At 37.7% G+C, this 16410-nt stretch overlaps 1 protein-coding gene across 6 annotated transcripts in view; it reads left to right on the top strand.

Moving 5' to 3' along the window:
* The window catches only part of CDK19 (cyclin dependent kinase 19), a 162614-nt gene that overhangs the window by 97291 nt on the left and 48913 nt on the right, over positions 1-16410 (top strand). For 2 of the 6 annotated variants that reach the window (XM_023650921.2, XM_023650923.2), the window contains one exon: positions 9983-10066. The exons of 3 other annotated variants lie outside the window; for them this stretch is intronic. In XM_023650921.2, the coding sequence (XP_023506689.1) occupies positions 9983-10066 (84 nt within the window). Of the gene's footprint in view, positions 1-9982; positions 10067-10677; positions 10774-16410 lie in introns of all 6 variants that reach the window. One more of the 6 variants, XM_070225408.1, reaches the window with a different exon arrangement.

Here is a 16410-nt window from a genome sequence, read left to right as displayed (position 1 = left end):
ATTCTGGGAAGGGTCATATGTGAAATCTGAGCAGATGTTTACTTTCTCTTCTCCCACATGGATTCTTCTCTCTATATATTTTAGAAATATTGAAGTCTCTCCTACCATACAAAGCAAAACATTATAAAACCACCTCTCTGAGCCCATAGCGTGCCTCCCTTCATAGCCAGGTGATTTCTTTTCACGATAAACCGTCAGGGACAGCGTAGCTTTCATTGCTGTCTGGATTTATTTCCACTTCCAGTTTAGTTCAAAAGTATTTATGGAGTGCCCACCACATGACTGGCCTTGTTCTCCGTGCAGTAAATAACAATGAACAGGACAGACATGATCTATCCTCATGGAATTTACAGTTTCAGTGGAGAAGACTGTTCTTTCTAAGCTTCTTAAATACCTCCAATAGAGGTTGACAAATCCAATAGACACTTCTCTCAACACTTGAAATTATTATCTGTTCTCTCTCCTGAGAGGAAGGAAACCCTTCTTGGTTTTTGTAACAATATCCTCTCTTGGGAGAAGGAGGCTTTTCCTTCTCTGAGTACACATTCTGAGTCTGTGTGATGCTCTTTCTCTTAAATGTCTCTTTTTTAGACCCTTAAATGTTTTTATTTCCCCAAAGAGCTCTCTACTAATTGCCCTCCTCATCTTTTCATGTAAAACACTTCCTAGGCAATCTCTTCTTTATGCTCATAACTCCCCAGTTTTTTGCCCTGAGTCGAACACTGTCTCCTGAGTTCCAGATCCGGATATCCAAGACTGCCATCAATATGCACCATGAACATCTCAAACTGCTCATGTCTGATACTAAAATCATCGTTTCTCCCCACCTCAAAGCGGTAATTTTCTTGATCTCTAAATTGTACCACTGTCTGTTCAGTTGCTTGTACTGTCCTAGATCATTTGCCCTTAGCCTATCAGTTAGTAAATCCTATTGATTCTGTCCTGCCCTCTTTTTATCCACCTCCTCCTTTCTGTTATTGGCATCACCCATATCAGGTACTATCTTCCCTCCTCTCTCTCTTTTAGACTCATTGCTTCCAGAATTAGCATTGGCCCATGGATCCACACTCCTGGAGCTTATGTAGATCACCTGAATCTATTAAGTCATGGCACCCAAACCCTGAACAACTTTTAACTTCTAGGTTATATGAGAACTTAAAAACATAACTAAAAGGATTTATTGATATTGACTACACTCATAGTATGGAATGACTACACAGTTTACCAAACAGTTTATGTCTATATATAAAGATATTAGGATATGTATAAAAAAGATAAATAGTACAAATGAATGGTATATATAATTGCCATAGGGATTTGGAAGAGCGAGAGACCATAAATAGTGAAGCCCTAATGCATGGAAAGGAACAAAGGAAGTAAAAAGCTGGCAGGGGTTAGTGGAGGACTAGGGGGTGGCTAGGAGAGAGAAAAAGAGAATAAGGTAAGTAGTACCTTAAAATACGTGAAATTGAAGTTAGTGAAATTTTGAAAAAAAGCACTACCTTTCCATGGATGCTCTGACTATATAATATACATGGTTTGGTTACCATGTTAGTGAAAACAAAGCCTTTGATGTCATTCCCCTGTAGTCCTTTAATTTACCTAATTTAGTGACTAAACTATATTCCTAATCCTGGCTAGTCATTTTTTACTTATCTGCCCTGATCAAACAGACAGTTAGGCAATAGATTGCATTTGTAGCTGAAACAAACATCAAAAAACCAACTTAAAATGCATGCCCTCATGATTATCTGCTGTACGTGTATTTGAGCTATATGGTCTTCTGTCAATATTCTCGAATTCTCAGCCTAGCATTTAAAAAAAAATCTGTTATTTTGGTGATCTCCTTATAGATAAACAATCTTAAGTAGACTTCTTTAATTTTTTCAATCTTGTCAATTCCAGAGACTGTTAGTATAAATAACTCGAGGGGCTACTCCAAATATATGTATATAGATTCATGTTTTAGAATTCATTCAAGTCTTAGTCTATGTTGTATAGGTGTCTCATTAATTCATCTTTTTAGAGTTTTTGCTGTGAGTTTTCAGAAATTATATTTTTTCTCTGTTACCATTTCAACTAATAGTATTTTTTCAAATTGGTCACACTTACAATTGACGTATGAAAACTCAGTTTAAGGGCCGGTCCTATGGCTGAGTGGTTAAGTTTGCGTGCTCCGCTTTGGTGGCCCAGGGTTTCTTGGGTTCAGATCCTGGGTGCAGACATGGCATCGCTCATCAGGCCATGCTGAGGTGGCGTCCCACATGCCACAGCTAGAAGGATCCACAACTGAAATACACAACTATGTACTGGGGGGCTTTGGGGAGAAGAAAGAAAGAAAAAAGACCCTTAGTTTAATATAAAATGATTCTTGGTTTTGAAATGGAAATTATAAGGTCGTTAAGATTTTTCCTGAGCGCTCTATTCAAAATATTATTAGCATAATATCCTAGAGCAGTGGTTTTCAAACATCTTTGACTGTGGTCCACTCTTGCTCTGGCTCTCTTTCTCTTGCTCATAACGTATGATATGCACTGGTGTTTTCAATTACTTCCTATTCTGGTCCAGTTTGAGTGATTTCAGTTGGGGAGTGGGGAATGCTGGTTGTAACTAAACTGATTTCATGATCCACTAACGGGTTATAAGCTACAGTTTGAAAAACAATATCTTAGAGTATATTTTTACAAAAATTAATTTTAAAAAATACAGAATAGTGTAAGGTAGCAAATCAAAATTACTCATGATTTGTTCCTCCAGGTGACTCCTGTTGACATTTCAGGAATATTAAAGAAATATATGCATAATAAGAATTTAAAAAATACAGAAAGATTTAAAATGAAAATTTTGAACCTCTATCGTCCTCAACCTGGTCCTCTGCACAAAAGTAACTACTATAGATGACTTCTTATAGCCTTACCAATTTTTTTTATGCATATGCTAGCACGTGTCTTTTAAAAATACCAAGAGATGCTACATGTTCTGTCCCATCTTTATCTTTATCACTTAATATTTTTATCTTACTAGTCTTTCCATACCAACTATACAAATCTATCTTATTCTTACTGCGTTCTTTTCAATGGCTATGTAATATTCCACTGTAGGGATAGATCTTAATTTATTCAACCTGTTTCCTGTTGATACTATTTACATACTATTAAGCTCTAAAAATTTTCCCCATCTGATAGATGAAAAATATATCTCCATTGCTTCAGTTTGCATTCTTAAATTAAATGAGGTAGTCATATTTTTAGATAAGTTTTGATTTTTAATTTATATTTGTTTTTGTGAAATGTCTAGTCATATTCTCTGCCCATTGCTTTATTGAAGTATTTTTTCTTCTTAATGATTTTTATAAGCTCTATAAATCAAGCAAATTAGCCCTTTATTGTCTTACCATTTGGTGATGTTTTCCAAGTTTGTTGTTAGGCTTTTGACTTTGTTTAGGATAGTTTTGTAATCAAGTTGATCAACAGTTTCCCTGTGAGTTTTATTTAAAAGGAGCTTTCCCCATAGCAGTTGTTTGTTTTCAGTGTGTTGAAGACTGTGACCAGAACTTACGTTGGAGAAGTGCATTCCGAAGAGGAGTCTAGTGAGATTCGACATTTTATATGTATTTTTCAAGCAGCTTTGCATAGACATTAAATTTCAAAGCTCCAAGATTATTCAAAGAAAGCTACTTTAAAGTTAGTTTTGTCCTTTTTGCATATGTATTCTGCTAAACACAAAATTATTGAGAGTTATAATAGTGAATTATTTTGCATTGCTATAGTGTAGCAATTTCTAGCTTTTCTTTTTAATTGTTGTTTAACATATTTTCATAAAAGCCACATGTCACAATGTAGCTCTCTTTAAAAACTTAAAGTTAACACCCTTAGCAGAAATATATAGGATTTATTGATTAAATCTAGTAGATGTTTAATATAACAGAAATCATTTATTTCACTGTGGAAACTCACTGCCCTCTGTGTTTTCTCATAATGCATATAAAGGTTTCTTAACAGAGTAGGAAGGAAGTGGATTTTTGGTTTAATGGAAACAATACAGTAATTTCCTGGATGATATTTTGGTCAGATCATTTAGTAGCTTTCCTTATTACTACTGTTAAAATTCCTGTGAGGTCTTCAGGAACTATAAATGATTAATTTATTTGAGCCTTGACTTCACTGTTTATCTTCTCTAGAATCGTGGTGATGTGAAGTATGTTGAATTCCTGGTACTGGTAATTTAGCCATTAATAATTAATCAAAAGCCATAGCTATAAATTGTAAATGTGAATGTAATTTCTTGTAGTCTCTGGGATGGGATATCCGACCATTGATAATGTGGGTCATTCTAAGATGCAGAATATCCAACACATAGTAGACAGGTTCCTTCAGAAAACAAAAGCCCCTTCCTCTCCCTGCAGGTCCTCAGCCAGCACAGCCGGGGGGAATGGGGGATGACCTCCAGGGCTACTTGGTTGCCTGTTTTTGCTAAAGAAAATGTAAACTGGATATTTTAGAAGTATAAGTTATAAAGGTATGGGTTAGGTGTAAAACCAGATAGCTTGAAATAAAAATAAGGTCTGTTATGACCTTATTAGGTCATAATGAGACACTGAGATAAAAATAAGGTCTATTATGGCCATTTAGGATAAAATTCCTACTTTATTTTGCTTAATTAATCAGATAACAACTTCAAGTTATTTATCAGACATTAAATTCCTTGGACATTCTTAATTCTATTTGGAAGTTTCTTGTAGGTAAAAGGTAATGGCAGTTTTGAAAATAATGTTCTTTCAATGTGGAATAAATGTCATCTAACCAACATGTTTGAAAACCAGGTCATGTATTATTGCTTTTATTTTCTCATTCAACAAGACTTGTTGAGTGCCTCCTTTGTGCCAGGTCCTGTGCTAGGTGGTTCTATAAATATTCCTCTGGAAAGAAAAGAGATGTGGTCTATTACCTAGCGCTTGAAATCTGCCTTAGCAAATTTTAAATAGAGATTTCTATTTAAAAATTTAAATAGAGATTTTAAATAGAGATTTTAGATTTGCTTCTAAAAGGCGAACAATGAAGGAACTCTTGGAATCAGTTATTCATGGCATGATGAGAATACCCGCTAGGACACTTTCTTGCTGGTTGAGGCTCTGTAAATCTCAGTTCCCTCCTTCCAGCAAGCACACTTCTTTAGGAGTACCTTCTCTGACTCTCGAGAGTAGGTTAGGTCTGCTGTCTATGCATGTTCTGTATTTTTCTTAAATAGCCTCATCATAATTATAATTTAAAAATTATCTTTTTAATGTGTCTCCTCTTTGGTCTCTATTAGGCCATAAACTCCCTGAGGCTCCCTGTGCCTGGAATATGCTGGGCACTCAAATGTTTATTAATGAATTTTGACTTTTTCTTTTCTTTTTTTTTTTTACTGCTACCTGCTGGGTATTTTCCATCATGCTTTTGCCTTGTCCTCATGTCCTAGGGCAAGGCTTTATGGGAGATAATGTGTAATGGGCAGAATCCTGTGCAGTGGAGACCTTGGGAGCCCACTCATGATGATCGCATAGGGAGCATCCTTAAGGTGAAGGCCACAACATATGCCAATTATGATACTCCTTTTATCAGGTCAAACTTCATTGGCCTTTAGCTTGGATCTTACCCATCTGCCTCATTTTTGGTTAAAACCTTTACAATGGAGTTCTATCTTGAGTCTCTGCACCTCCTCCCCCAAAAGAAATTACTTGTAGGAAAAATAGAGTTAGCCTTTAGGGTGGATGGATTTGTGTGTTCTATTTAGGAGTTTTAACTTTGAAGCTGTTTAAGATTTTGGAACGGGAGAGCTAACATTATCAGACTTTTTATTTTAGGAAGATAGTCTGATGTCAATGCATAGTAAGTATTATGAGAGAGAGAGATAGATCATCAGTCGTTAATTCAGCCAGCAGTTTTTGTACACCTACTGTGTGTGTCTTCTACCAGACAATGGAAATGTAGACATGGAAGACATAGTCCCTGCACTCTAGGGCCTTACAGTCTATTAAGGGAGACAAATAAACTACATCATAATTTTATTTAATTAGTGGTATTTTAAGGGAAATACAGTATGGATGAAAACACAGAAGAGAGACACCCATTTTGACGAGGTGTTTCAGGGAAGGCTTCTTAGAAGCAGTAGTGAATTAGTCCTTTCCAAAAAGCAAGTAGGCGTTAATCAGGCAAAGAAGATAGGGAAGGGCCTTCCAGGTGGAGAGAAGAGCACATGTGTAAATGCTAGTTAATGGTTTATTTTGATTATCAAGGTGAAAATTCACGAGTGATATTTGAAAGGCAGAGTATGTAGCACTTGTTTAGTGGCTGAACACTGATTTATTATCAGGCTTTGAGCCTGCCTTGGTGATTGGGAAATATTGATGTAATTGCAGGAATAGTGGACGCTAAGAGGTCAAAGTGGGTGAGAGATGTATTCAGTTTTGGGTGTGTAGGTTTTGGGATACAGTGTAATTTCCTTGTGGATATATATATGCATAGTTGGAAGTTGATGTCAGAGTTTAGGAGTGAGATTAGGGCTAGAGATTGAGATTTTGGGTTCTCCATAGAAGTAGTAGCTAAACCTCAGACATCTGGTAAGATGTCAAGAGAGACTGCAGAATAGAGAGGGAAAAGAGGAATAGAGTTAGAATTCTGGAGAATAAGACAATACCTTTTTTCTAAGTCAGCATCTAATAAGGAGTTTTAAATTAGGGTTTTTTTTCCCCCTCTTTATTTTACTTCAAGGAGAAAAAAGGGTAAATGACAAGCAAATGAACAATGGTTAAGAGTTTATTTATTGAAACCCCAAGGCTCAGAGTCAAAGACAAATTTAGGTTCAATAATTGTGAAGGTAGGGAGGGTTTTCAGTAAGGAGCATTGAAACAAGGAAAGATTTTCTGATCACTTCTCAATGAATCAGAACACCCCTGAGAATTCCAGGTAATTTAGGTTTTACTTTGTAAACTCTTTATTTTGATTTGCGTGTGTTTCATTTTTCATATTTAACTTTGTATATTCAAATTTCCATTGATTTACAAGAAGTGTATACAATTTTCTCACTGGAGTATGTTACATAAAGGATTAAACACTCAAAGCCAGCCCTGATGGGCTAGTGGTTAAAGTTCAGTGCGCTCTGCTTCAGTGGCCTGGTTCAGTTCCTGGTTGTGGAACCACCCGCCTTGTCTGTCAGTAGCTGCGCTGTGGCGGCAGCTCACATAGTAGAACCAGAAGAACCTACAGCTATGTACAACTATGGCCTGGGGCTTTGGTTGGAGGGAAGGAGGAGGATTGACAACACATGTGAGCCTAGGGCAAAACTTCCCCTGCAAAAAAAAAAAGAAAAAGGAAAGAAAGATTTAAAAAAGAAAAAAGAGTAAATGTTCATACTTTAGAAAGAATATCTATAGTGTCATAGTTGAGAGGATGTAAACTTCTTATTTATTAGTAGACCTCACTTGGTTTCACATAACTCTCTCAGACTAAGTACATGTGGTACTTGAAGTCAGAGAGAAAAGGAAGCCAGGTTGTTGCAAAATGGAAAGGGAAATAACTTTCATATAGCCGTAGTATTTTTAAAAACTTTATTTATTCCACAAAGTAAGCTGAGTAGTATCTTTTTTTTGATGTGAGGAAGGTTGGCCCTGAACTAACATCTGTTGCCAATCTTCCTCTTTTTGCTTGAGGAAGATTGTCACTGAGCTAACATCTGTGCCAATCTTCTTCTGTTTTATGTGGGACGCCTGCCACAGCGTGGCTGGACAAGCAGTGCTAGGTCTGCACCTGGGATCCGAACCTGTGATCCCCCGGGGTGCCGAAGCGGAGAGCACAAACTTAACCACTACACCACTGGGCCAGTCCCTAGCCATAGTATTTTTACAGAATCTGCTAAAGGAGTGTTTCAGGCACTTTGGTAGGAAATGCTGTGGAATTCCCCATGGCGGCATTTCTCTCTCTCTAGCAATCTGACTGCCTGGAGTGGTTAGCCTTTCTCGCTTATGTACAACAATAACAGCTATTGGTTACCAAGAACTTACAGTATGCCAGGCATTCTACATATATTATGTCATTTAGTCCTCATAACATTCTCGCAAATGGTGGTAGTTATAATGGGAGTAATAACTATAATTTGCCAAGTACTTAATATGTTCTAAGAATTGTGTTATAGAGTTAATGTACTTACATTCATTTAATCCTTACAGAAACTGTGTGTATGTTTGGCAGTAGATTTTTTTTTCTTCCATGAGGCCCAGAGGGGTTAAGCAACTTGCTTTTATGTCGTGCAGCTAGTATGTCAGTACACAAACTCAGATAGGTCTCTGAATTCTAAAATCTGTACTTTTTGCATTATACCTGCTGCCTCACTGTCACTTGTACTGGGTGGCAATGGGAAACACTGACTTCCCTGAAGCTTATGACTGGTACCTAAGAAGAGTCGTTAAAATAAAATAAAACAAAAAGTTTAGGGCCACGTTCAACTAGGGCTGGGTTACTGTTCTATACCCCTTTTCAGAGTATGAGTGCCACCTGCTGGGAGGTTATGATGTGTCTGTATTCTTGGTAAAGATGAGCTTCCAAAAGGCCTGTCACAGGTGTGAAAGTGGCAGGTTTCAAAATGCTAATTCTTAAATTTCAGTATAGGAATCCTGGAGCATTACGGAGTTAGGTGAATCTCCTATTTACCATACAATCTAGTGCTTTATTTATCTTTGTTTGGGGGTGGGAGGGGTGTAGCATACATTTAAAAAAATGACACACTCAGTGCTTTTTACAATAAAGCCATTCTTACCAAGGGAAAGAATGATGGTCAAATGAATCATACTGTTACTTATAACAGATCAAATAAGAAGAGAAAGTTGGATTTACTTTGAGATAAGTGAGTTATTGAAGTATAAGAGGACCCTTTCCATTCAGATACTCTGGAAAGGAATCTGGAACCCAAGAGGGCGTCAGAGACTTGGAGAACAGAAAGTCGCAATGAAAGGGCAAGAAAAATGTGTGGATAAAAATACAAATGGTGGGGGCCAACCCTGTGGCCAAGTGGTTAAGTTCACGTGCTCCATTTCAGCGGCCCAGGGTTTCACCGGTTTGGTTCCTGGGCGTGGACATGGCACCGCTCATTCGGCCATGCTGAGGCAGCGTCCCACATGCCACAACTAGAAGGACCCACAACTAAGGATACACAACTATGTACCGGGGGACTTTGGGGAGAAAAAGGAAAAAATAAAAAATACAAATACAAATGGATTCTGTATTGTTAGTCTAGCACAAAGCTCCCCAAATTGAGTCAGAATCCCAAGTAATGCTTTAGAGAAAAAAGTTTAGGATGGTAACTTTAGATTATTATATGTTTAGAATAGTGAAAAGTGGACCTTTTTTTTTTTTTTTTTTGGTGAGGAAGATTGGCCCTGAGCAAACATCTGTTGCCAACCTTCCTCTTTTTGCTTGAGGAAGATTGTCCCTGAGTGAACGTCTTTGCCAGTCTTCCTCTGTTTTGTATGTGCGATGCTGCCTTCCCACATGGCTTGATGAGCATTGTGCAGGTCTGTGCCTGGCATCCAAACCTGTGGACCCCAGGCTGCAGAAGCAGAGCACATGAACTTAACCACTACACCACTTGGTCGGCCCCAGAAAAGTGGACACTTTTTATAGGTACTTATGTGCCCCTGAAGGGGAATCAGCTAAAGTCTCAGCACGTCCGTTGCATATTCTTCATTAGGCTCCTTTGGGATCACGTTAGTGCTCTGTGAGTATCTGGCACAGGAGATGTTATTATTTAGTGTGGGATTTCCACAGGAAAATGATGCTATACTTAACTGCCGTTTAGATGTGATTAAAGCATATTTGCAGTTGCATGCTATCGTGTTAAGCAAATATTTGTCTGACAAGAGATTAAAGTCCATTGGTAAGATCTGATATTACCAACAATGAAGGAAAGCGCAAGCGTGACCATCTCCTTTCTTTGTGTCCCTTCTCAGATTAATCGCATAAGAAGCTGGGATAGTATGATAGCATCTTATTTTAGCAGGTGGATTTCTGGAGAGAAAGAGCTGTCATTTGGGGTGTGTATGCGTGTTTAAATTATGAGTAATTTTTATTGTAGAAAAATAGAAAAATAAAAATCATACATAATCCCATAGATCATGCATAATCACCTAGAGATAACTATATTAATGTTTTGGTATATTTCCTGTTTTATAAACATATTTTATATTTTGCAGCCCTTTTGTACTACATCATAACATTATAACATTATAGCATAAGTATTTTCTCATGTATTTACATACTCTTAGCATATAGACTTGACGCTACAATATGTGGACATACCATAATTTACTTATCAGTTTTCTTATTATTGGACACTTTATGTTGTTTATTGTTTTTGCTCATTTGTTTCTTCAGTAAATTGTGGTAGAGGAATTTACTTTTTTACTTGTTTCAATAACTAAGGGTAGAGAATACAATACTGTGTGGCGTCTGCTTAGGGCCTAGCGTTCTATTAGTAAACTAGCCTTGAAAGTAACCACTCGTTGGATTAATCTCTGCTTTAGTTCCGCAAGTCTGTCTCCTTTGTCCTCTTTTCCTATCTATCAGTTTCCTCAGGATTTTGCAGCACTTACTGCATCCACATCCCCTTCAGGAAACACCCTCATAGTATCCTTTTGCTTTTCAGGTTCTACAGTTAAATATCTCGCACCGAGCTATTATGATTGCAAGCTGAGTTTCTGCTCTTTACATCAAGCCGGCACTCTTATGCTTCCACGGTAGAGTGAGTGCTAGTTGAGAACTATTCCTTTTTAAGCTAAAGAAAATGTAACTTGTGAGGAGTTAGCGTCCCAAGAATAGCTAGTATTTTAGACATAGTCTATTCAATTTATTGAAAACAAAATCATTCAAAACACCTTTCGAAAGGACAGCGAAGTTTTATGTTACAAGCTATTTACTGGTTTATTTTGTGAGTAGTAACCAGGTAAATTCAGTAGATTTAATTCTTTTGACAAATATTTATTGAGTGCTTACTATGTGCTAGGTACCATTTTAAGCACTGGGCACATAAAACTAACAAAAAGCTTTGCTTTCATGCAGCTTATATGTTAATGCAGAGAGATAGACAATAGACAAGATAAAATAAACAAACAACACCCAAGTCCACAATTCCTTAAGCAAAGTCTTGGGAACAGATGTGTTTTAGATTCAATTTTTTTAAATGTTAGAAAGATAATATGGTGTAAATTATAGATTGCCTAACACTCGGTGGGGGGGCGGTCTGAAGCAGTAATCAAACCTATTAATGTTTCTTTAGTAATAAAAATATGAACATCACACTCAGTGGGATAAATACAACTGTAGCAGCTTCATGTTAGTGCAAGTGAGATATTTTTGTAACATAACTATTAAAGGATAATTTTCAAAAAAGGTAAAATGTCTGTGATACAGATATAAAGTGAACACATTTTAAAGACTTTATTTAACTTATTAAATGAAGGAACCACACAGATGTTACAATGCATTCAAAGAAGACTCCTTAGAACAGACATTTATACATCAGGAATATTAAAATGATGTGCAAATTAAGGGAAAACTCCCTTCTTCCACAGTGGGAGAGGGAAGTCAATGAACTGGACAGGGCAGAATTTGCATGTGTATAGACAAGGGTTATTCTGCATTATTATCAATTGTCTATAATGTATAGAGTTGTAAAATAGCTTCCACAGAGTCAGAATCAGATAACCTGGAAGGTTGTGCCCTTGACAGTGCCTTTTTTTTTCCCATTGAAGTGTACATTTTTTTTCCTACTTTAGTTACTGTAAAGCTTTTGGTTTTCTGAGCTCTTTAGAATTATAGAGAAGGGATATAGAGCTATAGTATGTTTCATAGTGATAGTGCTTTGCAGAAAAATAAAGGAGCAGGGGCCGGCTCCGTGGCCAAGTGGTTAAGTTCGCACGTGCCGCTGTGGCGGCACAGGGTTCGGATCCTGGGCGCCGACATGGCACCGCTCGTCAGGACACGTTGAGGCGGCATCCCACATCCCACAACTAGAGGGACGTGCAGCTAAGATATACAGCTGTGTACGGGGCCGGGGTTGGAGAGATAAAGTAGAAAAAAAAAAAAAAAGATTGGCAGCAGTTGTTAGCCCAGGTACCAATCTTAAAAAAAAAAAAGAAAGAAAGAAAGGAAAATAAAGGTGCAGAAGGGAGGTTATAATTTCAAATAGAAGGGCCAGGGAAGACTCACTGAGAAGGTGATATTGAGAATAGAGCTAAAGTAGATGAGGTGTTTCGCCTGAGTAACTGGAATGATGGAGTTGCTATTAACTGAGATACGGGAAGAGCATTTGGGGTAGAAGGCAGGGGAGGTGTAGGTCATGACCTCAGTTTTGGGCATTGAACATTCAAGTAGAAATGGTGAGGCAGTTGGATGCACATAGCTGGAGTTCAGGGAAAATGTGTAGGCTAGATAAACATTTGGGAGTTAATGTGTATAGGTGACATTTAAAGCCCCCCAAACTGGATGAGATCACTAAAAAAAGCTCCTTCTATGTGCCAGGCGTTGTGCTAGCCCCTGGGGATACACAGGTAAGTTAAAAATTGTCTTTGTCCGCAAAAAGCTTATTGTCTAATAAGGGAGGCAAATATAAACAGTTAAAACAGTATAAAAATATACTAATGTAAATACACATAAAGTACAGATGATTCAGCGAAGCCAAATCTGAGAGTCATCCTAAACTCCATCCCTCTTGAAGTTGCTTGTTCAGTGGCCCAGCCGGGAGACATGCATAGCAGTAGTCAGTGTGGGACTCTTTTTTTTTTTTTTCAAAGATTGGCACCTGAGCTAACATCTGTTGCCAGTCTTCTTCTTTTTTTTCTTCTTCTTCCCCGCAAAGCCCCCCAGTACATAGTTGTATATTCTAGTTGTAGGTCCTCCTGATTGTGCTATGTGGATGCCGCCTCAGCATGGCCTGTTGAGTAGTGCCACGTCGGTACACAGGATCTGAACCGGTGAAACCCTGGTCTGCCAAAGCAGAGCACGCGAACTTAACCACTCGGCCACAGGGCCCGCCCCTCTTTTTTTCAGTTGAGGTATAACTGACATATAATATTATGTTAGTTTCAGATGTACAGCACAATGATTTGATATTTGTGTATATTACGAAATGATCACCACAGTAAGTCTAGGTAACATCCATCACCATGCATAGTTACAAAATTTTTTTTTCTTGCGATGAGGACTTTTAAGACTTACTGTCTTAACAACTTTAAAATATGCAATACAGTGTTATTAACTATAGTCACCATGCTGTACATTACATTTCCATGACTTCATCATTTTATAACTGGAAGTTTCTACCTTTTGACCCCCTTCACTCATTTCTCCCACCACCATGCCCGCCTCTGATACCCATGCTCAACACAAGGTTGACATAAGGGAAGCCTACTGTAGAAAAGAAACCATGTTGTAATTTTAAATGACCTCTGACTAATTAACCTGACTGGATAAGCACCCTCCAGGAGATCCACCTACTCTGTAGATTTTATGACCCCTGCTTGTGCATGTACCTCCCAGCTGCAATAAGATGATAATTTCGTTCTTTTGAGTTCCTTAGGAACGTGATGACCCCTGAACAGAGTCTATGCTGATAGCCATCATCAATGAAAACAGAAAGGTCTGGTGTGGCGACCCCCAGTCTGTAACAACAGAGGGTCAACGTTCCTAACCACCCCCATAACCCACTGGCCTATGTAACTGCTTCAAGATTCTGTGGCCCCTTAAGAAGGTTCTTTCCAACATTAGTCCACCATCTTCCCCTTTGCTAGCAAGCTGTAATAAAATGCCCTTTCTGTGCCACCATCTTGCCTCTTGACGATTGGCTTTTGTCTCGTGGTGAGCAGATTGTGCCTTTGTGTGGTAACACCTCTGGCAACCACCAATCTCTTCTCTGTCTATGAGCTTGCTTTTTTGTTGCAGTTTTTGTTTTTTTTTTAATTCCACATATAAGTTAGATCATGTGGTATTTGTCCTTCTCTGACTCATTTCACTTAGCATAAGGCCCTCAGGGTCCATCCATGTTGTTGCAAATGGCAAAGTTTCATTCTTTTTTATGGCCGAATAGTATTCCATTGTGTATATACCCATACTACATCTCCTTTATCCATTCATCTATCTATGGATGCTTAGGTTGTTTCCATATCATGGCTACTGTAAATAATGCTGCAATGAACATGGAGGTGTATATATCTTTTCAAGTTAGTGTTTTCATTTTCTTTGGAGAAATACCCAGAAGTGGAATTGCTGGATCATATGGGACTTCTATTTTTAATTTTTTGAGGAACTTCTGTACTATTTTCCATAGTGGCTGTACCAATTTATATTCCCACCAACAGTGCACAAGGGTTCACTTTTCCTCCACATCCTTGCCAGCATGTTTTATGTCTTTTTCCTAATAGCCAGTCTAACAGGTGTGAGGTGATATCTCACTGTTGTTTTGATTTGCGTTTCCCTGATGATTAGTGATGTTGAGCATCTTTTCATGTACCTGTTGGCCATCTGTGTATCTTCTTTGGAAAATGCCTATTCAGATTGCCCATTTTTTAATTAGATTGTTTTTTTGCTACTGAGTTGTATGAGTTCTTTATGTATTTGGTATCTTAACCCCTTGTCAGATATATGATTTGAAAATATTTTATCCTATTCAGTAGGTTGCCTTTTCATTTTGTTGATGATTTCCTTTCCTGTGCAGAAGCTTTTTAGTTTGATATATCCTACTTGTTTATTTTTGCTTTTGTTACCTGTAGTACCTTTTATATCAGCTGGCTTCTACAACAACCCACTGCACCCAGCACGTTGCCAGTGATATTAAAGAACCTCGCTAGTTACACTTCTGCATGACTTACAAGGCTCGTCATTATTTGGCCTTTGTCTTATCTCTTGCTTTACTTCCTCAGATCTATCCCTAGTGATGGAGATGATCAGTTTTGTATTTTGAAATTTTTGAAATTTCTGGCTGTAGAGTGAAAGATGAATTAGAAGAACAAAATTAGAACAAAATAAACATTGATAACATTAGTCTGCTATTTCTTTGCCTCAGTCTGCCTTCAAATTAGTATTTAGTGACTTATAGACACCTGTAGGGTATAAAAGGTAAAACAGGTATGAAGAAATGGAAAGTGTATATTGCTGTACTAGAAAATGCAAATTTGAGAATTAGGGAAAAATTTCTAGTAAATGCATGCAGTTGTAAACTTTACACTCTTCCCTCCTGTATGTCATATTAATAGGTAACCTATCTGGTGGTTCCTCAAAATATTAAATATAGAATTACCATGAGATCCAGCAATTCCCCTTCTGGGTGTATGGAAGAATTGAAAGCAAGGACTCAAGCAGATGCTTGTGCGTTAGTGTTCAAGGCAGCGTTGTTCCTAATAGCCAAAAGGGGGAATCAACCCAGATGTCCACGGGATGATGGGAGGGATGAATGGATAAGCAAATGTGGTATGTATGTACAATGGAATAGTGTTTAGCCTTAAAAAGGAAGGGAATTCTGACACACGCTGCAACATGGATGAACCTTAAAGACGTATTAAGTGACAGAAACCAGACACAAAAGGACAAATACTATCTGATTCCACTTATATCAAGTACCCGGAATAGTTAAATTTGTCGAGACAGAAAGTAGAATAGTGGTTACCAGGGCCTGGGAATGGGGAGATGTTGTTTAATGGCACAGAATTTCAGTGTGAGATGATGAAAAAGTTCTGGAGAAAGGGTAGTGGTGATTCTTGCACGACAGTGCAAATGTACTTAATGCCACTGAACTGTACACTTAAAATGGCAAATTTTATGTTATGTGTATTTTATCACAATACAAAAAGATGACCTAGAAATACCATGCTGCTCTAAGAAAGAATAAGAAAGATTTCTGTATACTAATATTATACTGATATTGAGAGATTCCCAAGATAGATTAAGTAAAAAAAAAAAAATAATAAAAAGGGTAAAATGCTATCTTTTGTGTAAATAAGGTCAGGTAAAAATATATATTCATGTTTGCTTGTATTTGCATAAAGAAACCCTGGAAGGCTTAATGAACAGCTAATAAAAGTTGTTACCTCTAGGAGGCAAGATGGGCTGGGGTCCCTGGGGGCAGGAGTGGTAGGTAATGAGACATCTCAGTGTATTTCTTTTTATGTACTTTTGATTTTTGAGCCAGGTAAACGTGTTACCTGTTCAAAATAGTGTTTAATAGTGGGACTTCAAGTGGATTCGTTGTAGAAGGATCGATAATTTGTGGTCACAGAAAACACAATTTTTTAGAGGTATTGATTAAACATTGCTACATGTGACATCCCCTCTCCTAGACAAGTGGAGTCAAGAAGTCAGGAGTGTGTGCTAATATTTGGTGTTTCAA

This window comes from Equus caballus, chromosome 10, assembly GCF_041296265.1.
Source record: "Equus caballus isolate H_3958 breed thoroughbred chromosome 10, TB-T2T, whole genome shotgun sequence".
Taxonomy (NCBI): domain Eukaryota; kingdom Metazoa; phylum Chordata; class Mammalia; order Perissodactyla; family Equidae; genus Equus; species Equus caballus.
Note: the sequence above shows the minus strand (reverse complement) of the source record. Positions and strands in the feature narration are given on the sequence as shown.